At 39.0% G+C, this 24,113-nt stretch overlaps 1 protein-coding gene across 4 annotated transcripts in view; it reads right to left on the bottom strand.

Moving 5' to 3' along the window:
* Positions 1–356: 356 nt before the first annotated feature.
* PCBD2 (pterin-4 alpha-carbinolamine dehydratase 2) overlaps positions 357–24,113 on the bottom strand; it is a 47,191-nt gene continuing 23,434 nt past the window's right edge. For 2 of the 4 annotated variants that reach the window (XM_077768667.1, XM_077768668.1), the window contains exons 2-3: positions 1,815–1,895; positions 357–605 (exon numbers count right to left, since the gene is read on the bottom strand). In XM_077768667.1, the coding sequence (XP_077624793.1) occupies positions 510–605; positions 1,815–1,883 (165 nt within the window). In that variant the 5' untranslated portion in view covers positions 1,884–1,895 and the 3' untranslated portion in view covers positions 357–509. Of the gene's footprint in view, positions 606–1,814; positions 1,948–24,113 lie in introns of all 4 variants that reach the window. The other 2 variants (XM_077768666.1, XM_077768665.1) reach the window with 2 other exon arrangements.

Below are 24,113 nucleotides of genomic sequence, written 5' to 3'. Positions count from 1 at the left end.
GGATTTCTGGGTTATAAAATGTATGAATACTCCTCCAACACCCATTCTTAAGGAATGCTATTCCTCGGGGTGCCTGGGTGGCTTAGTCAGTTAAGCGTCCCACTTAGGGACATCATGTCACAGTTCATGAGTTCTAGCCCCACATCGGGCTTTGCGCTGACAGCACAGAGACTGGAGCCTGTTTCAGATTCTGTGCCTCCCTCTCTCTCTGCCCCTCCCCCACTTTCTCTCCCCAAAAATAAATAAAAACAAAAGAGAGAAAGAATGCTATTTTTCTCTTTGAATATTACGAATATAATTACCTGGGTTGGTTTACCCCATGTATACAATTAGAAATAATGAAAAATGCCTCAGGGTCAAGTTTAAATCATTTTGTAATTAAACACAGATTGTACAAGACTGGGCAAAAGGTGAGCTTAAATTTACACCTTAATTTGTTCATGTAAATTGCCTTCAACATACAAGACAGCTAAGATGTGTACAGGGTTTGATGTGCATTTTGGAAGAAATCACACAGAAGCAGCTGCTTTTTCAATAAACTTGGCCAGCTTCACATCTCTCTTGGTCAGTCCACCACAGTCATGCGAGGTGAGGGTTATCTGCACCTAAGAGACACAAAGGTAGTTTTTATAACCCAGAGCTTGCAATGCATGCTACTTATCTTTGGGGGTTCAGAAATCAACCTATTACTCAACATTCACATTTGAGAACTGGGGAGATTAAATGATTTACAAAATATTACATTATGAATCATCACAGCATTTCCAAAACCCAGTAAACCCAGGGGCAGAGCCTGCTTCAGGCTGGGCCCAGCAGCAGCCCAGCGATAAAAAGGTCCTCTCATGTGAAGGGCAATTCAGCTGCCAGCATCTCAAATCTTGTCTCTCAAAAAAAAAAAAGAGAGAGAACGCAAGACTAAGGTTCCATTCTAACTCCCATTACTTTAATTACATGACTATTTTCAGGCCACTGAGAAAAACCAAGCTATCAAATGTAATATCTTAGCAACTATGTTCAGAAAAGTCCATTTCCAAATTAGGAAAGTGGGGTGGGGGTGGGGTGGAGGAACAGAATGTCACTTCTTGAAAAACCAATTAAAAAGCAAAGGCAAAATTATGGACAAAGAGAGGCAACTAGGAAAGAAAAGTTTATTGTGGTACCTACATGCTCTGAATTATTCCAATAAATCACAAATACATCAGGAAATTTTCTCTTTTTTCAAAGAGGACTTTTAAAGAGAAAACAGAACTGCATAGAAATCTAGAGGATAAAATAGATATTCCAAATGTCATAGCCATAAAGGCAAAGACATGGGGGGGGGGGACAGTGATTCTTCTTACTGTGCCCCTAAAAAACGACTTTAAAATCTTTTTCAGCCTGCTCTTTGTCTTAAGAAAGCCAGTTCCCACTTAGAATACAGAATTTAATAAACAGTTATTATTTAAGGCACAGTTCTTGAGCATATTTATTTCAATAAGATAAATGAGGCCCTATCTTTCTTATTTGCTACCATTTCTTTCACAAATTTATCTGCCTGGCTGATTTTCAAGTTTAATCCAGGAGCCTAATTTGGCCCAACTTGCTCCTCTTGGTTTCAAAAGAAGACAAGCATGAAAACAGAGCTTTGTCATTGCTCTCTTGAGCGACCTAAAAATTTGTTACTAATTTGCCGTAATACACAGCGATTCTCGGCAAAAGAGTAAGAGGTCACTTTCCTAAGCACAGTGACTCTTGGCTGCAGAGGATGACAAGGAAGAATGAAGTTTCCTAAACTCCACAGCTAAGGTGATCCCCAAATAAGGCAATTTAGTTACCTTGTTGTACACATTGAACCATTCCGGGTGATGATTCATCTTCTCAGCTTGCAGGGCAACTCGGGACATAAAGCCAAATGCCTGCATGAGATGGAGCTGAAACTGATTAGTGGCACTGCCCTCTACTCTGAACCTGAGACAGAGAGAGACCAGAGCAATTCAGCCAGATAAAGACAAAGCTAGGATCCTTAAGGAAGCCTGGAGAAATCAAATATGAAAGGGACAGCTTTCCAGAGAGCTGAGGGAATGGTGTAGCAGGACCATGACCTGCTGCTCAACGGTGAAAAACAATCAGGTTCAAATAAACAAACCAGGAAATTGGTCTCACCCAGTGACCTGTCTGGACTGTTTAATTGACCTGGGGACAAGACTCTCCAAAATAGCACGGGAATAATTTCCCTTCAACCTAGTGCCCTGGATCTCACTACCTGGCCTCCAATCTTATGGGCTACTTTTCCTCACCACTGCTTTTGTGTTTGGTGACTGGGTTGCTAACTAAGGCAATGACCCCAAGACTGTGGAAAAATAACTTTCAAGTGCGTCTTAAGCAAAAGCACTGGCAGATACAAACAACTTCCGCATCCCATCTCCCAGAGAAGAGAGGAAAGATAAAAGACTATTTTTTGACGTCTAGAATGAAACAGCAAAGACTGTCTGCCCCGCTCTAGGTGTTCTCGCTGCTTCCCAGCACGGCCATGAGGAACTGAAAGCACCCCTCCTCGGGGCACAGGGCGGCAGATCCGGCCACGGGCCTAAGTGCAGACCTGCAGGGCTCCGTCTTCCTACCACAGGGAAAGTGCACACCTAACTGTGCTAACCAGAAGGCAAACTTGTTCTGAGAGGAAGATGAACTTTTTTTCTTTTGCCTGTTTTCCAATTTTTATGAAGGTAATCGCAAACAGTATGAGGGTCTGTCTCTCATGTGTCTAGAAAGCAGAAATACTCAGTAAGACTCGAAGATAATGGCATATTAACTACAAATTTACAGTAGAATTCACAGGGCAGTACCCATTGTAGCCACATAAACAAATATTTAACTTTATTACCCATACCCAGAAAAACCAATCTGATATTAGCTGAGCTATATTTTTTAGATCGCCAACTGACAGAAGAGTGGATTTCTAAGTTAATAGTGAGAATTACGGAAGATGCCATTTTAAACCATTCTGTGTCATTCATAATGGTGCCTATCTCGGAATGATCTTATTAAGGATAAAGACTCCCATTTTGATACCAAAGGCCTGAAGGTTTTACCTGTCAGGAAACAGAAAAACCTTCAATCAAAATCCACTTAACTACATGTGGAATTATTAGTGGAAAACAATATTCACTACCTCTTCTCATTTCATAATCTGATTCTCTAGGTTATGTGAGGGGAAGGAACAAGTCAAAAGTGAAAGTCTGTTTTACTTATTTAAATACAGGGCACCTGCATGGCTCAGTCAGTTGAGCACTGGTCTTGATTTAGGCTCAAGTCACAATCTCATGTTTCATGAGATCAAGCCCCTTGCCGGGCTCTGTACCAACAGCACATAGCCTGCTCTGGATTCTCTCTCTGCCTCTATCTATGCCCCTCCCCTGCTCGCACTTTCTCTCAAAATAAATACACTGAAAAAAAAAATCTTAATTATTCAAATACAGAATTAACCTGCATTAAATGATGTGTAATGAGAATTTTTAGTCTGTTTGCCTATAATGCCATATTCAGACTTCCAAAGTTAACTACTACCCCTGAGAGATAGTAATACAGTCATGAAGGGCCTGGGCTTTTGAACCAGAGAGTGCTGAATTTAAATTCCAACTCTACAACAACAAAGAAAATCCAACTCTACAACCTGTCACGTGAGCCTTAGTTCTCTGGTCAGTAAATTGGGGATAATAATAAAAAGCAGCATGTAGGGGCGCCTGGGTGGCTTAGTCGGTTAAGCGTCCAATTTTCGCTTAGGTCATGATCTCGCGGTTCATGGGTTCGAGCCCCGCATCGGGCTCTGTGCTGACTGCCAGCTCGGAGCCTGGAGGCTATTTCGCAGTCTGTATCTCCCTCTCTCTCTGACCCTCCCCTGCTCACGCTCTCTCTCTCTCCTAGAAATAAATAAAAATATTTTTTAAAAAAGCAGCATGTAGTCATCCTAATTTAAAAAAAAATGAGATAGAAGATATAAAAGCACTTAGCACAGCTCCTGGCACCAAGTAAGAGATCAAAAATGGCACACACTGCTATCATATAGTGCTCTGGCCAAACTGTATATGATAAACCTGACAGAATGTAATGACAGGTGAGAATCGCAGTCTTGAGAATCAAGATTCCAGTTGGTGCCTCCCAGAAGAACGGCACTTCCCTTTTCTCACATGCCATAAATAAGGACTTGGACCCATACACCAGACAAATAGATAACATATAAGGAGTGACACCCTGAAGCACACTGACTGGGGAAAAGAGCTTAATGACAAGAAATTAGGTGGGCAAAATCAGTTACCCAAGCTCTTAAGCCCTGTGGCCACAATTTCTTTGAACTGTGTTATCCTAAAGGTTGAAAGTGCTGTTTACCATCCCCTACTATTTCCAAAGAACCAAGTGGATCAAGAGGATGATTTGAACACAGTCAGAAGTGCTCCTCAAATTTTTTTATCACCAGCATACTATCAGCTTGGCAGCAAAATCTACTCTATCACAGATATGACTTAAAAGAGAACATTCATATCCTAAGAGGTGCAGTGACCAAAGAAAAACCTTCTATCATGTCTACATACGGTGTAAAAGAAAAAAAGAAGAAGAAAAAGAAGACACTTCCAAAGATCCTCCAAATTTGTGTATTCCTCGGCCTTACATATTTCCTTTCAACTGTCACCTAATATTTGCATTTAATTAAATATCACAAAGCCCAATAAACCATTTACACAGCATCTACTCCTAATTCTTCCCTAGGGAAAGAACACTTGCTCCTGCTCTGGGAGCAAGAAGACAATTTCATAATCCTTCTTCCATATCACAGAACCAAATAATAGCCAACATATTTTTAAATCCACAAATGGAAAACATGCATAACGATACTCATTCAAATTAAAGTAAAAAGGATTTCTGCAAGGAAGTGAAATGAGGGGAGAGGAGAGGAAAAAAGCAAAACCTCAAAAGGGAATTCTGATTATCTGGCATTAATAAAGAAGGAACAGGAATAAACAGCAAAACCGGCAGATGGTGAAAAGCATCTGTCCCTTCTTTCTAAGATTTCTTTTTACAGCCCTAGCTATTTGTTACCAGAATGCCAGTTGGAACCTAAAGGCCTTGAGCCAGCTAAAGTACAGGCTTTCTAAAGCCATTCCATCAAAGAAAACTGCAAAGAGCCCAAGGCAGAAGAGACACCACTAACAATCTAGTGAGATGCTTAGACGACAGGACTGAGAAGATAGGCAAAATGAACTAGAAATCACTAAGTGCTTATAAGAAGTAGAAAAAAGTACAGAAGACAAAGTAGATCTAACATAACAATAACTTTTTTGAGTAAGAGAACAATAAGAAACATAGAAAGAAATCAGAGATATAATTCAAAAATTTGTCCAGAAATAAAAGATTTAAATCTATTGGTTGTAAGAATTCAACCATTTCTACACATCCTAGTGAAGTCAGTGAATTTGAAGATTAAAAAAATATTTTTGGCATCTAGTCAAAAAGATTAATTCATTTATACAAATGAAAATAATCTGGCTGACTTCAAACTTCCACATGCCAACATTCAACGCAGAAGTCAGAGGAGCAATACCTACAAAGACAAGGAAATCAAAGTGCAAAGGATTTTATACCTAACTAAACTGTTGTTCAGACATAATGCAAGAGACATGACTTTTAAAATACAGTAATTCAGGGAATAACTCCCCTTCATCCTTTTTGTGGAAGCTTTTATTAAAGGATGAAATATAAGTAACTACAGATAGATAGAGAAATGATACCAAATGAATAGGCAGTAAGTAACAAATTGACTCAGCTCTAGGAATATATTTAAAACAACTGTTTAACTGAGGACCATGGGGGAGAAGATGGGGGGGAAATGGTGGGGGAAAGGGAGGGAGGCAAACCATGAGAGACTCTTGAATGCTGAGAAACAAACTGAGGACTGATGGATGTGGGGGGGAGGGAGGAGATGGGCATGGAGGAGGGCACTTGTGGGGATGAGCACTGGGTGTTATATGGAAACCAATTTGACAATAAACTATTTGTAAAAAAAAAAAAAATGACATAAATAAATGAGTTTCAAACATTCAAAAAATAAACAAATAAATAAATAAAAAGTAGAAAAAAATAAAACAACTGTGGGGACTGTAGTCATGAAACAGAAAGCAATGTTATAAACTATTAGAAGAGATGGAAGAAAAAGGACAGACATGGAAAAGGTAAATGAAAGTTTAAAAAGTCTGAAAGCTGAAAGATCTGAAATACTTTTAAAGGCATAAAACATAAGCACTCAAACTAAAAAGAAAACGAAACAAAATTGCATGGTGAAGGCAAAGTATGAGAAAGTAGAAATTTAATTTTGATATTGCTTAGTGGGGAGATCACTATCTAAAAAAATCCTATCTAAAGGGGTGCCTGGGTGGTTCAGTAGGCTGAGCGTCTCACTTTGGCTCGGGTCATGATCTCACAGTTCATGAGTTCGAGTCCTGCAGTCATCTTTGCTGTCGGGGCAGAGCCCACTTTAGATCCTCTCTCCCCACTGTACCCCTCCCCCACTGGTTCTCTCTCTCTCTCTCAAAATAAATAAACTTAAAAAAAATAAATGTAATCTAAAGAAAAGGAGGATTAAGTTTGCTGTGTAAAATTCTAGGTATAATAGCATCCACAAGAAGAACAAAAATAGGTCAAAGAAAACACAATTAAAATGAAGCAAAACAAAACACAAATCCATATCATGATTTAAATTAGGGGAGAAAAAATTATATCAGTTCTGTGTCATGTTTTACAAGACCAAACATCTTTCCAGTCATAAAGATCCATAATCCAACTGAAAAGAAGAGCACACTGGGGCACCTGGCTGGCTCAGACAGTGGAGCATGCAACTCCTGATCTCAGGGTCATAAGTTCAAGCTCCACAGTGGGTGCAGAGATTACTTTATTTTTTTTAATGTTTTATTTATTTCTGAGAGAGAGAGAGAGAGAGAGAGAGAGCGTGAGCAGGGGAGGGTCAGAGAGAGAGGGAGACACAGAATCTGAAACAGGCTCCAGGCTCCGAGCTAGCTGTCTGCACAGAGGCACGAACCCACGAACCGTGAGATCATGACCTGAGCTGAAGTCAGATGCTTAACCGACTGAGCCACCCAGGTACCTCAGAGATTACTTTAAAAAATAAAACTTAAAAAGAAAAAAAAAAGAGAAGCATTCAAATGAGTGTCCAACTCTTGATTTCGGTTCAGGTCATGATCTCACAGTCATGGAATGGAACCCCTCACTGGGCTCTGGGCTTGACGTGGAGACTGCTTAAAATTCTCTCTCTGACTTGCCAAAAAAAAAAAAAAAAAAAAAAAAAAATGAAGAAGAAGAGAAAACTACACAAATCACAAAGCAAAACTCAAATGCTGGAATTAAAGACACAGGCTTTAAAATGAAATTTTTTTTAACATATAAAGTGTATCTTCAATGAAGATTGAATAATTATGAATATCTATACTACAAACAATATAGCATCAAAATCAATGAGGCAGAAATGACAGGACATATAATACCAAAAGAAACATCTATAACTGGAAACTTTAATTCCTATTTCTTAACCCATGGCAGAGTAAACAAACAAAAGTAAGGGTATGTACTACTTAAATACATCATTTTTAAAGGAAGGTCCAATTAATATACCTAAAACTTTACACACTGAGAATATAACTTTAAAATATCTACTGGACATTCACAGAAATTGAACATATATTGGCCCACAAAGAAAATCTCAATAAATTCCAAAAAGTAAAAACAGTGCTGACAACATTCTGATTACATTAAAAACAAAACTAAAAGACAAAAGTAGCAAAAAGTACTACCTAGGAATTTTTTTTTTAATCCTCCTTTTAAACTCTTGATTCAAAGAAGAAATCACAACTGAAACAATAGAAATTAATAATGTATGCACTACACACAGGATATGTGTAAAGCAATAATCAAAATAAACATTTTTAGGGGCGCCTGGGTGGCTCAGTCGGTTAAACGTCCAACTTCAGCTCAGGTCATGATCTCATAGTTCATGGGTTCGAGCCCCACGTTGGGCTCTGTGCTAACAGCTCAGAGCCTGGAGCCTGTTTCAGATTCTGTGTCTCCCTCTTTCTCTGCCCCTCCCCCACTCATGCTCGGTCTCTGTCTCAAAAATTAAATAAAACTAAAAAAAAATTAAAAAATAAACATCTTTAAACACTTAAGAAAATGAAAGAATACGATAAGTTAAACTGATAAATAAATAAAAATCAACAAAGGAAGGAGAACAAGAATGAGAATAGCAGATGTAAATGAACAGGAAAATAAATGGCAGAACTAATAAATTCACAAGCTGTAAAAATTATATAAGAGAAAATAAGTTACTTCAGAGCACCTGGGTGGCTCAGTCAGTTGAATGTCTGCTTCAGCTCAGGTCATGATCTCACAATTTGTAAGTTCTAGCCCCACATCAGGCTCACTGCTATCAGCACAGTGCCCACTTCCGATCCTCTGTCTCCCTCTCTCTCTGCTATTATCCCCGTGCTCTCTCTCAAAATAAATAAACTTAAAAAAATTTTTTTAAACATAGAAAAAAATAATTTTTAATAGAAACAAATATTTATACAAATAAATTTCAAACCACAGGTAAAATAGTTCTTTAATAAAAAAAAAAAAAACTGATCCCAGAAAAGAAAAACATACAAATAAATAAGAGCAATACCAAAAAGTAACAGTTTCCGGTCATTTCAAAGAAAAATTCTACAAAATCTTGAAAGCAGAGTTAACCCTAATACTAACTAAACTGTTCCAGAGCACAGAAAGAGAGATATATCCAAATTATTTTTATAAATTACCATAACATTGCTCCAAATTCCCACAAAGATAGCATATAATAATAAACCATAATTTGAGATCACATTAGGTAAAATCTTAATAAACAAAACCTAACAAAACACCATGAGCAAATAGGATTCATTCTAAGAATGCAATGAATGCTCAATATAAGAAATATACTGATATATTTCACCATATTAACAAATCAAGAGGAAAAGCATATGATGACTTCTATAAACTCTGAAGAGATAATCGATAAATTCAATATTTCTTATGTATTAAAACAATGAAATAAGAATGTATGGGCCTCTCTGTTTATCAACTGTTTTCTTTATTTATAACAAGTAAGAAGTACAAAAATTGCTTTATATTTGGAGGGTAATATAGGAGCATGTAACCACAGCGTCAAAATGTACATACTAAAACTGGCTACATGGGTAATCATCATTGTTTGTTCATAATAACAGCAATTAGAAAGAACCCAAGTTGGACCCCTCTTTCAATAAAGGAATATAGTCTCAGTCCAAAAGGTGATATTAGTATTAAAAGGGAAATACTACAAGATTCCCATTAAAGTCAAGAAGATTCCCAAGTAAAGTCAAGCCAGGGGGGAAAAAAAAAGCCTTTTTATACTAACAACAACTAATTAGAAAATATATTAGAAGAAAAGATCCCATCTAAAATAGCATCAAAAATTATCTAGGAGTAAACGTAATAAGAAATGTATGAATGCTATAGGCAGAAAACTTTAAACCACAAATGAAAAATGTGTAAATCTTACATTAAATTCTTTGTCTGTATGAAAATAAAAACCAACAAATAAAATCAAAAGACAAACAAGAGCTGTACTTGCAGTATGTATTTCCTTAACATGTAAATAATTCCTACAAATTACTATGAAAAAGATCAACCACCCAGTTTTTTTTTAATGGGCAAAGGACCTAACAGATAACAAAAAAAATCAAATGGTTCTTAAACATAAAAACTGCTCAAAGTCACACATGATAAAAGAAGCACAAATTAATACTAAGTTTTAAGTCAACTATATCTCAGGCAAGTTTTGGGGTGGGGGAAAACTTGTTAATTCTATCAGTTTGGTAAAGATCAAAAAGTCTGAAGATACAGGAGAAAAGGCACTCGTGTCGCTGGGGAACAGAAACAGATCTCATTGGAAGAGACTTTGACAATATCTATCAAAATTAACAATGCCCATGCCTTTCAGCTAGACAACTGCACTTCTAGGAATCAGTCCTGCAGATACACTTTTACATAAATTATAAGAATGGACACTGCTACACAGCTTGTAAGAGCCATAGATTTGAAGAAGCCAAAGGTCCATCAGTAAAGAACTGATTAAATAGATGAAAGTACATTTACACACTGGAGTACTATGCAGCCACTAAGAAGAATGAAGTAACTATCCTCTGACATGGAAAAGTCTCCAATGTACATTACTAAATGAAAAATAAATGCCTATCAATAGCCTGAATTGTACAAAATGAGAAGAAACTGTATGCATTAACATCTCCACAATCCTACATTAGAAACTGGTAACAGTGAATAATAGGGGTGGAGAAGGGAAACTGGATGGTTGAGAATCAGGGACAAGAAAGGAGTTACTAGACTCTTGGGTGCCTTCTGAATCTGTACCACGCATATACCTATTCTATTTTTGAAAATTAGTTTGGGGGGAAAAAAACAAAGATGCCATGCAAATGAAGCTCTCATTCTAAAGGGAGCTGAGATACTGCAATGTATGTAACATGGTTCCTATTAAAATATTTTGGCTCATGTAAACTTCTTAACATATGCCTACCTGTTTAGGTGGGTTTTTAGTGCCAATTTACAGCATAGTTTGTCTATGAGCCATGTTCTGTTGAGCCACGGCCATTTCAAACAAACATATGGCCAACAAATAACATATAATGGCTGATAATAGTTTCAGTCTTTCCTCTATTGCAAATTACAAACATTTTATGAACAAGTCAATGAATGCATGATGAAGTATGACTTTTTAAGTCACTCTGCCATGTTAAGGAATGTAAGCATTACAATCACCGTAAATTAGGCCAATGAAGTTTGTCATTTGGAAATCTCCAAACCATCAGCAATTAAAAGATTTCTCTGTGAACCCCAAATCAAGTATTCTCTGGGAACTTTAATTTTTCTTAAAGTTCCTTTTGTTTCATTTTATTCCATGAAAATATGAAAGACTATCAGATGCACGAAACCAAAACAAAAATCCTGTATCAATCTGTGAAATGCTTAAAAGCACCCTGAATTTAAAAAGCAGCTTCAGTCCAAATAACATGTATCATTTATTAAAGTTCTAAGACTTAACTTCTAGCACATACTTAACAATACAAATCTTTCATTACTCAGAGCAATTCTCTTTGATATATGTTCTTTAAATCTGCTGCCTTTTATATTTTGATTATAGACTATTTTAATTATGCACTAAAAAAGAACATATCTCCCACTAAGAAAATGAGCACCAGCAAGTCCAAAGTAATTTCCCCAGTACAATCTCCATTAAGCCTCTAAATACTTCCTTTACCCATTCAATGAATTAGAACTCTATTGTTTATGAATCACCTTTACGTTTGTAGGCCTAGAACTCTTCTTTTATAAAACACAATTGCTATGGAAGGAAATGATATTTACGTCTGATTAGAAATGAAAACACTATTACATAAATCAGTTTGGGCATTTCTTCACGTCTTGAAACATGATCGGCAATTTAGTCTAATTGGTGATCAAGGAAACTATCTTGTGATCAATTAAAGTAATTACCAGATTCCGGCAATACAACCTACCTTAATTTCAGCTAGAGTCTGCACTTCTTCAACTTTAATTAAAAATAATGAAAATTATTAAGCAAAATGCACAGCAAGATCATTGCCAAGCACGCACATGTCACAGGACGGGACCTTCCCTTGGTGTTGGTGACTGATCCATCACATAAACACTGCTCGGTGCACCAAGGAAAGGCGTCCTTTGCCCCAGAATATTACGTGACTCACCATGCCTTTCTCGTGGAAAACACTGTGAACTGTTCTAGCCACTGCAAAGGGAACATCAGAGAGTAATTTGCAAGCAACAGAAGAATACCTTCAACTAGTGACATGAGACTTGTGAGGAACAGACGCAACCAAAGAGGTTGCTTTTTTTCTCCAGAATGTCACTCTTATTTTGAGCACACAGCACACTGGTCAAGTGCAAAAACGTTAGGGTCAGAGACCTAGATTGAAATCCTAGTGCTGCTATTCACTAGCTATCTGATCTCAGAGAAATCACTTAACATTTGAAATGAGTCTCAGTTTCTTTGTACGTAAAAATGTAATTCCTGTAACATACTTTGCAGTGTGCTGGGCATTCTATCTGGCGCTCCATTAATGCTAGTGCTTATTATCATCAGCAACACCTTAATATTACAGTGTCTAGGGTCTGGAGAGGAAGAATTCCTTTCCAAACCTAGTATAAAAACAACTGGAAGACCAAAGAAAGTCACCCTTGCAAATATGAGAAAATCAGAAACATACTGAAAACTGTTTCTCATAGAAAGATTTCCAGTGGAACTGGAAATCTGTCGGTGAGCATCTCAGCCAAGCAGGTGATCCGTGTCTCCCTGAAGAGCCAGACTAAATACCTTACCTGAGGACCACCCCCTAGGCAGTCCATATGTGTGGTTGGGGACAGACACAACCCTCACCAGTCCCATGCCAGTAATCAACCTGTCTTCTACTTGATCCACCACAGAGTGCAACAGCTCCAATAACTCAAGCCAAGAATATCCCACTCTGAACTTAAACCTGGCTTCCTCAGACACGTGAGACAATGCCCACAAGCTACTGAAAGAGCAGCCCACTCTACACACTGCCCTAAGCCAAGTCCGTGCCCCTTCAGCTGGTGGTAATAAGTATACTACCCGAGAGATAGCACGCTCACTTCTACACATTACCTTCAAAAGATGTGCTCACAGAACCTTAGCACTGCAGACCCTTAAAAAAAAAAAGAAAGAAAGAAAGAAAAGAAAGAAGTTCTTAAGTCACCACTTTTGGCAATTACTCTAATATCCTAAACAGCCATTCGGAAAAATAAGACAGCTTTTAGCTAATTACATGGTACTAACTTCAACATATACTGTTAAATGAAGCAAGGTGCAAAATAGTTTTCTTTTGCACAACTAGGATTTATAATTACATTAGTAAATTCCGCCTAAATTCCCAGGCTAGGAAAACTACTCTTTGACAAAGGACTACTGAAGAGTATCCGCTCTTCTCCAAGCAACAGAGTTTAACCAACATGTCTTACTTAAGAGCCCATCATTTCTGTCCCGTTCTTAGGGAAAGTCCTCTAACTGACAGACATCACATACCTGATGTGTGCCTAAAAAGCTTTCTAGACAAGATGATCACAAACTGAGAATATCTTTTCCCTGAAAAGACATTACTCATTTCTGAAGTCCTCTGCACGTAAGCTTAAATTACATCTCCCCACATCCTCATCAGCTACCGTGGGGCATGCCAACAGCTCCGTCTGATGAGCTACTTCTAAAATTTCTCACAGTCCTTCAGTTTTGCCCTCTTGGAATCAGCACATTTGACCATTTCCTGTCTATCCTTTCCCCCTAAAGCAGAGTGAAACCCGGGTTTCAAAATCACCCAAGGGGAATCCACCAGAGAAGCGTTTACTTGGAGCTCCCTAATGTCACATAGCTTCTGATACCTCACTGTTCACTGCGGCTGTTCATTACTGCCAGCCAGTTGCTCTGGAAAAGTCCCCTTGGAGGCTGTCTTTCCTAATCAGCTGATAATCCCTATTTGTTCACTTTCAGAAGTCTCATGAGAAAGAGGTATTACAAAGACTACCCGAGTGTTTTGTTTTGCTTTGTTTTAGCAAACAGAATTTATGAATTAAATTCTTAAAGAATTAGAATTGACGCTCCTTAGCATTGTCATCATTGTAAAATTTATAAAAATTCAAATATATATAGAAAAATGTCCCTAGGCTTCAACTTTATGCATCCAAACAACAAAGATATAGGGATTATCTGGCCAAATACATTTTAAAAAATCAAACCATAGGCAAAATGGCAGTCTACTCCCTACCTTTTCTTCTTTATAATCAAATGGCTCCTTTTAAGAGGTGAAACAATGTAATTCTAGAGTATATCTGACATGAAACTATCCTGCCTTATCACTGTACCTAATTTTCAAAAGACAGAAGGCAAAAACCCTTCTGCTCCAACTGGAGTATATAAAATTAAACTGAAAGTCAAGAACCAAAAGGGCTGAAGGAAGAGAACACGGGCTCAGAGCAGAAAGAACACCTACTCCCCCAAACCGCATGGGGAGGGGTCGGCGCGGGGAGGAGGACTCAAAAATATTTTAAAGAAACAAAGCAATGCCTAATTTAGCTTAATTGTACAGAAAGTAAGTTTTCTACAAGCAGTACACATTTTGTAAAACAGGGCCTCATCTCACTTGACACCACAAAATATCTGATGGTATAAAAAGGTCTGTTACAACATCAACAAGTTCATACTTAGTCTTTCCTTTGCTGAGTTCTAAATGGAATCGATTCTACTTTTAAGAGTTTTTTAGTATAGTTTTGGCAACATTTGCTAATGTTTCCTGTAAGAAAAAATACATCACCCAAATACAAATATTCAAGCCCAATCAGGGATCCTGATAATTCAGCAGAGGACGCCCAGTGACAGACAGCTGCAAGGGGTCGCTGCAAGCAAACAGCCTGCCAGACCCACTCAGAAGCGAACAGTGCCAATCCAGAAGAAGCCCGGTGAGGAAAGGGACCATCTCTTAAGGCATCTGTATTTATTTGTTTCCAAGTGCACACATAGGTTGTGAACTTGGAAAGGTCCCTGAACCTGTCAGAGTCTCCAGACACTGAGCTAAAGCAAACCCCAAATATATTCAGTATTTATCATCAACCTGTTATGCTGAGGCTTAAAGAAAGATCTTCCTATGGTGAACAGATTGAAACGAGAGACTTTCTTGTTTCTGTGTTTTAAATCGTATTACTAAAGAATTAAGAAAAATCTCAGGGCTTGAGACACAGAGAGAGTAAAACAGACTTAGCACTTACCCTGTTTTTGGTATCAAAAGACTGAGAAGGTCTTGTGGATGGTGTCATTTCATCCTGAAAAGTCTAATCCCAGATCTGTCTCATTCTATGGCCTTGAGCGAATCCTAATCCTCTCTCCTCTCTCCTAGTCTCTGTAAATCAGAGGCTCTACTACTTAACTTCACTGTGTGAGGAGGTCTCATAAAAACATGCAGGGTGCTTTGCACAGAACACATGCTACCGTGGAGCACTGAAAAGGTTCCAATCCGCTTGAATCCTACACAAAGGAATTTTGCACCATTTTTTTAATCTAAAAAATTTGCTCTGTGGGGCCAAATGAACTTAGTTGCATCCTGAATATGATTGAAAAAAATTTAAGTCTCTGTGTTAAAAATTCACAAATAAGGCTCACGATTCAGGAATCAGTAACGAGCAGAAGAAACATTTAAAAGAATAAATGCTTACTTAGGTCCATTCTTTTTGCAATATTCCTACAGAAATTACCTTGGCTTCAGCTGTCGATCAAGTTGGATTGGGGGGGTTGGGGTATTGTTTTTAAAATAATTCCTAATATCCTGAAAGAAAAAAAAATGCTTTGTTTTCCTGAATGTGTATCACTGGGGAAGTCTGTTTTCCCTCTTTAGAGCAGGCTCCCATTCTGTTCCACCACAGAGCGGCTGCCTTGTCTGTGCACGTGAGGGCTGATGGGCGGGCAGCACACGGCGACGCTCCGTCTCTGCACCAGGACCCGCTCGGCTCACTGGCAATCCTACCAGAAGAAGAGCACGCAACTGGCTCTAAAACACTGGGACAAAGAAAACATATAGACACGGACGGAATGTGAGTGCTCTGCCATTTGATGCAACTGCTACAGAGAAATGCTTCCCTTTCGTTTTTAAAAGTTTATTATTTCCTACCTTATGCAAATCGTACTTTATATATTAGGCAATAATATTTTAGAAATACTCAAGTCAAATTAAAGGCTTCAATAGCCTTGCCAAAAGCACTGTGATTTTTCTATAAAAAAATTATTCCAATTTGTTGATCTTACATAGGATGAAACATACTGTAACAATCTTCATAATTTATGTCCTGTTGGGACACAATGATTTAAAGTAACATAATACAGAGCCGCATCATGGCTAATCTAAACCACCTGACCAGATAAACACCAGCTTCCCTTCTCTCTTCAGCAAGGGCATTTCTGTTTATTGTCATATCATTTCCTCATTCTAGGAACATGCAGAATAAATGCAGCCAACCTGCATTTCAGTGGGAGGCTGAGCTGGCCTTTCCCATGTCAGGAGGTTTGCGCGCACACAGGTATCAGTACAATGTCAAGGGCTTACAAGACAGAAAACAATCCAAGAATTCCACCCTCAAAATCATTTACAGCGAAGCAAATATGGATTCATCCAGTACAATCTGGACCAGGTGTGGTGTTATAAACCACAATCTTTGGGTTTCTTTTTTTTAATGTCGCTGAAGAGGTAATTCTTTCAAACAAATTATGGGGCTTACTATGAGCCAAATTTTTATAAATGCTTCAATCATGCTTCTTGCTATGTTCACAGGCCCTCATGATGTGATTAACTAAACTGAAACACCCCAATTAACCAACGTCTTTTTGGGGTGAGGAATCTTGGTAGGAGAGAAAGACAAAGAGCCCCTATGGCGCTAACCATGGCCATTCCTGGTGCACAACTACTCAGGCAGATTTCAAATCGTGAGGTTTCTCCAGGGTCCAAATCCCTTCAACCCTTCTCACATATGCAAACCTTACTGGGCAAAGGGAGGTTTTTAGGGGGACTTAAGGGAAGGGTTTAAAGTTTCAATCGGGAAAGAAAAAGCACAGGAACACATGTGCATTCAGCAGATAACAAGTCACTGAAAATATTTTAAAACAAAACAAAACGCCTGTCTGACCAAATTTTTATAAACTTGGTTGGGGAAGAGGAAAACAAACAATTGTTTAAGGATGGTTTCAAATATTGCTTTCTGCCCTTACTGAGAAATTTCAAAGCTTTTCATGCTCCATTGGAAACAGCTCTGCTTCACAAGCTGTTCTTGTCGGTCCTGCCAAAGAAATGGTCTGATACACTTTATTGCAAGTTTATCAATTTGCTTTCTCAGGCAAGTATATATATATATATATATATATATATAATTATCTCTGCCTATAAAGACCAGTGTACAATAGGATTCCTCCAGTGAAAGCCATGAGATGATTAAAATATGGTTGGATGAGATGGTACAGCAGATACCAGGCGTGTGCATCCCAACCCCAGCACCACCTAAGTGGACACTGCAACCTTCTAACTCAGTGCCACCGCCCCAGCATGCGCAGAACCTGAGCCAACTGGACCAGCCCCATTTTTCACAGGGGTCTGTGAATGGGGACAGCAAGTAGGTACATTTCGGTCACAACCTGGAGCCTTTTGACTTGTGACATTAAATGGAAAATGCAGTCTGTGAAATTAAACAGCAAGTATCCTTTTTCAGACAATAGACATTCATTAATGGGTTTGAATATAACACTGTGCATAGTTGTAAAAATTTAAGGTGACAGGTTATAAGCCTGCAACAGTACTGGTGACATTACAAGGTAGTGCTATCAAGAGTGAGTTCTGGGGGCGCCTGGATGGCTGAGTCAGTTAAGCCTACGACTTCAGCTCAGGTCATGATATTGTGGTTCGTGAGTTCAAGCCCCACATCAGGCTCTGTGCTGACAGCTCAGAGCCTAGAGTCTGCTTTGGATTCTGTGTCTCCCTCTCTCCGGTCCTCCCTCACTCGTGCTCTGTGTGTGTGTATCTCTCTCAAAAATAAATACACATTAAAAAGATTTTTTAAAAGAGTGACTTCTTATAAAAAGTGGGTCTTTTTGCCTTCAAGTACTCACACCTTGAACTAAGAGCCCACTTGTTAATTCCTGTTCTCATGATGTCTACACTATATGTACAATTTCCTACACTTCCAGAAACACTTCAAAATCAGCTCACATCACTCTGAAGTCATGAGGACTTAGGTCACTATGGGTTATTCAAGACTCATGCATGGAGAGGGTTCTCTGATGAAAAAGAGTCATGTCAATGAGCTACAATCTGTCCCCAATGTCATAACTTCTCACAACCCTGAACCTTCATTGCTTTATTAATCTGTATATCAGGTTAATAAATGAATCTGCATACCAGAGTTACCCCAGCAATTACATTTTTTAAGTTTTATTTATTTATTTTGAGAGAGAGTGAGCAAGCAGGTGGGGCAGAGAAAGGGAGAGAGAATCCCAAGCAGTCTTGGCACTGTCAGCGCAGAGCCCAGCACGGGGCTCAATCTCAGGAACCATGAGATCATGACCTGAGCAGACTGAGCCACTGAGGCACCCCCAAGCAATTACATTTTTAGATCTATGCCCTAAGGAAACTCTCACATCTGTACACAAAGAGACACAAAGATGCTTGTGAAAGAACTGACACCAATAATGAACAGTGCCAAGAATCTAAAGGTCTATCAATAGGGGAATGGATTAACTTGGCTAATTTATTTAAAATTTTATGTAATTTTTAGAGGAACAGAACACTGAAAAACAATCTACTCTATGAGAAGGAGTGCAATGGATAGAAAGAGTATTAGTTGAGGAATCCAAAACCTGGGCTCTGTACCCAAACCCTAAGCAAGCTACACAAAGTGGCTAGGTTAAGACTCCATTTGGACACAAGGAGATGATGTGTACCAATTACACAGCACAGCTCCTTCACACACCATATTCAATAAAAAAGAGTATCACCTAGGGGCGCCTGGGTAACTCAGTCAGTAAAGCATCTAACTTTGGCTCAAGTCATGGGCTCATGGCTTGTGAGTTCGAGCCCCGCATCGGGCTCTGTGCAGGCAGCTCAGAGCCTAGAGCCTGCTTTGGATTCTGTGTCTTCCTCTCTCTCTGCCCCTCCCCCACACTCTGTCTCTCCTCAAAAATAAACATTAAAAAAAATTTTTTTAAAGAGTATCAGCTACTAATAATAATAGCACATCGCCATCTAGCAGGTTCATCATCCCTACTTTACAAAGGAGAGAGAACTGAGGCTCCAAAGCCTCCCAAGTGTTTGTGTTTAGGACAAACCCCTGATGTCAGGTTATACTTTTTCCATTTCTTTCCTTTACTTAAAAGCTGGTTATACAAAAATAAGTTTCCTGTACTTTTTTATTTTAAAAGTTTAACTACAAGAGAAAAAGTAAACATAACAGAAAAGTTAGGAAAAGAAAAACACGGGGCACCTGACTGGACCACCAGAAAGAGCATGGGACTCTTGAACTCAGGGTTATGAATTCAAGCCCCCACCCGGGTGTAAAGATCACTTAAAATAAGTAAAATTTTTAAAAAAGAAAAAGGAAAAACGATTATACATTTTTTTCCCTATGCCTTCCCCCCACAACTGTCGTGGTAACATTCATTTATTGGGTACCCTGAACTTTTTTACAACATGAAAACATCCTATTCATTTCCCAGTTAGCTCCAAGGTCTTCTCTACTTCCTTTTGGAAGCCACACAGTCTCAAAGAGAATGGGTGATCTTCTCTTTGAGGACCTATTTCCTGTAATGTTTGGGAGAGACATGTAAACCCAGTATGTCTTTTCAAGCCAGGCCTTCTGACCATTAAAGACTCTGGATTCTGTACCAATACACGTTGTGGAGTTTCAGGGGCAGAACTAGAAGAGCAACTGTGTAATTGGGGGTCTAAGGAATAAATAAGTTGTTTTTTAAAACCTTTTTTTCAACACCCAGTGAAAACATTAGTATGAGAAACTCCTTTTTAACTGAGGACCCATTAAAGCAACCAATTAGCTCAATGCCTTGTGCCAAAACCATGACAAATGAACCTGTAAGAACAAACACTCCACCCACCAGACTTGAAACGACAGGGACAATGTCATCAAATCCACGACATGGAGGCAGTGTGCACTGTGGAAAGATCCCCAGAGTAGTACTCCTCTCTGGGACCCAAGTTCTTATCCTCAAATATTTCTTCCAGCTACATCTGTGACTGGGGCGGGCCACCCAACCTTCACACTCTGCTCCCCTATTCATCCAAGAGAAGACCGCTCCCTGAGGGGATGTGAAAAGGCCAAGGAAATCAGGATGCAAAACTGCTGTATGTGCTTTTATCTTCTGTGCTTAGAGAAAGAAGTACAAATCTCAAATGATCTGCATCTTAGGCTTTCAAAATTATGATACTGGTAGACTATCATAATGAGGTCAAAATCTTCACTACCCTCTTGGTCTGCCTCAACTTCCTCAGGTACCAAATACAAACTTGGAGGCCATGCCTGCCCTGGTGTTCTAAAATGCCTTCTTCATCGAAACCTTGAGAATTGTGAGCAGTTGTAAATCCGGGGTTATAATAAAACAAAAAATATACTGAGCTGTGAACAGGAGAGTGGGCATGGGGTCAGAAATAAATTTGGGGGTGGTTCTGAAAGACAGGTCCGATCCAGGGAGCCATGTTTCATGAGACCAACAGGCCTGGAGCTGGCAGGGACCGCACCGGTTACCTGGCCAGAATCCCCGGGGCTCAGAAAAGCATGCACTGCAATGTTTAGTCTGACTTAAGTTTCTTTACAAAAGAGATCTTCTGCTGTAACTTTAAATTCTGATGCGCCCATGCAGAATGTTATGGAAAAGTGCCTAACAGTCCCGCGGTACAGAAAGTCCAGACCCTGAGAAGGAGGAGAACGTGTGCTTGGGGTTGAGGCCTAGCACTCCCACCTTAGGTACTTACTCCTCCCTCCCAGCCTGGACTTTCCCACCATGGCAGGAAGGCAGCAGACCAATGATGGCAGGGTTCCTCTCACTGGGTGATGTGATGACCAGAATACAGAGAAAGTGNAAAAAAAAAAAAAAAAAAAAAAAAAAAAGATTCTTCTCTCACACCACGGACTTGAGGTCTCTCTAAGCCAGCAATCAAACTATTTAGGAAGTGAGGGTTTATCTTGTGATGGCAGTTAGGAAAGAATGTGGAGTTCTTTGTCTGGCATAAATGACCTATTTGGGACCTCAGAAGTGTTTTTGAACCGATCTAGTAAAACTCTAAGGTAGTTAAACATCCAATTTATCTTTCAGTTTTATATATTGTGAGAGCAGACCCCAAGTCACAATGATCTGTCTCAGCCTCTCGAGCAAGAGTACTTTAGAACCTTCTTATGTGTGTCATCCGTTGTCTTCCTTACATGTACTGAAGCTGTGGGGCCTGGAGATCGTGTCTACATGTTGTGGATGCTGCACAGGATTTTAGTAGTCTCTGCTTTTTGGCACGGAATGAGGTGAGGCACTCTGCATTGCTCTTTCTCCTGACTGCCTCAGATTTCAATGAAAACCCCCTTCAAAGACAACGAAGGTTCCTATGACTCAGCAGATGACCCACACACATTACATGGGCATACCTGGTCATAGACATAAAGTTCTAAAAATTCCAGAATCTCAGGGGGAAAAAATGAATATAAGAAAATCAGTGACTATATTAACATAAACTCGTAATAAAGTTAGAAATCCTGTCTTGCCACCATCTGTATACACTTTCTAAGAAAGCAGGGCAGTAGTGTCCATTGACAGCTAAAAGAGAAGGTTCTAGTTTGGTGTTTTTTCTTGAAATTCAATACTATTCAGTACTTTCTTTAAATACATTTCCTTTAAACAGTAAATATGGTCAGGTATATTTCAAATACAGTATTTTTTTAAAGACGAAAAACACCATAATAATGGATTTAACTTAAGAAAAATCTGCTCACCACTAACAATACAGAAAATGAAGGTTAAATTACTATAGCTGGTATTTACATTCCATTTAAGTAAAGACTTTGGCTTTTACAAGATTAGGTAGGCTCTACTTCATTGAAAAGCTTAAAAAATTAAAGCTGAACAGATTTTTTTTTGATGCAACACATTTCTTTTGCCACTTGTAATTTTATGAGTTAGTAAAAAGTAAGTTTCATTACATCAAAACAAACGGGAAATGGTTTGTGTTTTAATGCAATAATTTAAAACCTAGTAATAAATTCCTTTAATAGCATTCTAAATATGTACATTAAAAGTAATTAAAATTTTTAGGGGCACCTGGGTGGCTCAGTCGGTTGAGAGCCCTACTCTTGATTTTGGCTCAGGTCATGATCCCAGGGTCGTGGGATGGAGCTGCCTGTAGGGCTCCAGACTGAACATGGAGTCTGCTTACGATTCTCATTCTCATTCCCTCTCTCTCCCTCCCCCCACCTTTGCCTCTCTCCCCCTCTTGCGTGCTCTCTCCTCTCTTAAAAGATAAAACACTTTTAAAAACGTAATTAAAATTTCTAAACCTAATGCTTGAATTTCAGACAACATTCTAGCATTCGTAACTTCACAACCTGCTAACTCTATCATCTCCCGCTGCCCAGTACTATCTCAGCACCAGATTCCCAGCCCCTTCTCGAACAAAAATTAAGTCAGAGGTTCACTTCATTAGGTTCATTCCATTAAGTCAGAGGTTCAAACTTCAGTCCAAACTCCAGCCCTGAGCTACCAAACTGTCCCACCCAACACACAAAACCACCACACAACCATCCCTGCTCCAAAGCGGGGTACTTCTCGAAGGGTGACAACACTTGACAGTGAAAATCAGCGGTAAAACTCAAAGTGCCACCGATATCCATACCATTTATAGAGGCAAAACGGTTACTCAGTGAAAAAGCTACTCCAAGGTATCTCTGCTGCCATTTCTCAGTGAGAAAATCACTTTTAAAAGCTAGTCAAAGCACCGTAACAGGCAAGGCTAACAGAGCGGCAGCAAGCTTCGTCTCTGGTACCCAAGGTCAGTGGCAACAGTGATGGATCCTGAGACGTGCATTGTGATAAATACTGAAAGGCAGCAACACGGTAGGCACGGAGGCTACAGAACTGCAGACCAAGAAGCAAAACCTCGAACCACCACAATCACGAAGCTAAAACGTTTCCTCGTGTGAGAAACAGAACCACCGCTAACAATTTTCGGAAATAATGTTTGAGTCTTGGCTCAATTGGATAATTTTGTTCTGCACCAAAGACAATTCCATTCAAATTCCCAATGTCTACGAGTAGATCCATACTAATTTCAAGACATAGTTTCCTCCCAAGCCCAATGAAATGAAAGGCAGAAACCAGCCAAAGGGGGGAAAAAGTACTATATAAGACGGTTTGCCATTTTATGAAAAACAAATGAAGAATTACAGTCACATCACACTGATAAACTGAGAGGCTGCCAGTGGTTTTCAGGGCAGATGTAACATTTTAACAAATGTGATTGTTTGTGAACGAAATAATTCTGATCAAAAACTTAATTGCAGCCAAAGCAAGCCCTGGGCTGTGTCACCATAATCCATTCTGACAGGAAGCAGTGAGTGGAGATTCCTACTGTGAACGGAGCACATGTGAAAGGTCAGCTCTGGCCTGGAACTTCAAAACCGTTAACGTGTAAAACAGTGTGCATTAGAGCCCGGAATGGCTAACCACTGGATTAGCGGATGTCCGCTGTGTGGGTCTGATGTGCTTTTGGCAGGTAATGGTTAATTTGTAAATAGGCAATGTATTGTAACTTTCTTCTGTGCCTCCTCCCAACATTGGCCAGCAGAGCCCATTTTTAATTACAGACCTAGAGTATTACAGTATTAGATGTATAACACGAGCTCGTTGTAGCAAAGTTTCTTATTTTTAAAATGAAACTTCTTTTTTAATAATTCAGTGACAAAAAAGTTGTGTGTATTTTAAAAAATAAATGTTTGCGCACTGAATGAAAAATGTTTCATGCAAAATCGATTTGTTCATCCAACAGCAACTATATTAAAACAGCCAAAATTTGCCAAGTGAGGATTCCATAATTAGAAATATATACTTTGCTCCTATATTATCATCTGGAAAAACAATTACACAACACTGTTTTGCACAGCTTAAAACAAAATTCTAAATAAAAATGCAGGGAGTACCAGTTTTCATGTCTCAACATGAGATGTTACTTAGGAAAGAACCAAACTAAATAGTGCCTTATAAGCCAATGCATGCAAAAGTGCTTTGTACATATGTAGTGCTATAAAGTCGGCCCATTTGGCTGCAGATCAGCCATTTCCCCCTATCTAAACCACTTAAAGTAACATGGCATTAATGAGTGATAAAAGCTGGCACTGTGCACTTCAAGGATTATTTTAGGATTTAAGTCATTTCT

This window comes from Crocuta crocuta, unplaced genomic scaffold (genome assembly GCF_008692635.1).
Source record: "Crocuta crocuta isolate KB4526 unplaced genomic scaffold, BGI_CrCroc_1.0 scaffold64, whole genome shotgun sequence".
Taxonomy (NCBI): Eukaryota; Metazoa; Chordata; class Mammalia; order Carnivora; family Hyaenidae; genus Crocuta; species Crocuta crocuta.
This window is presented reverse-complemented; position numbering and strand designations above follow the sequence as displayed.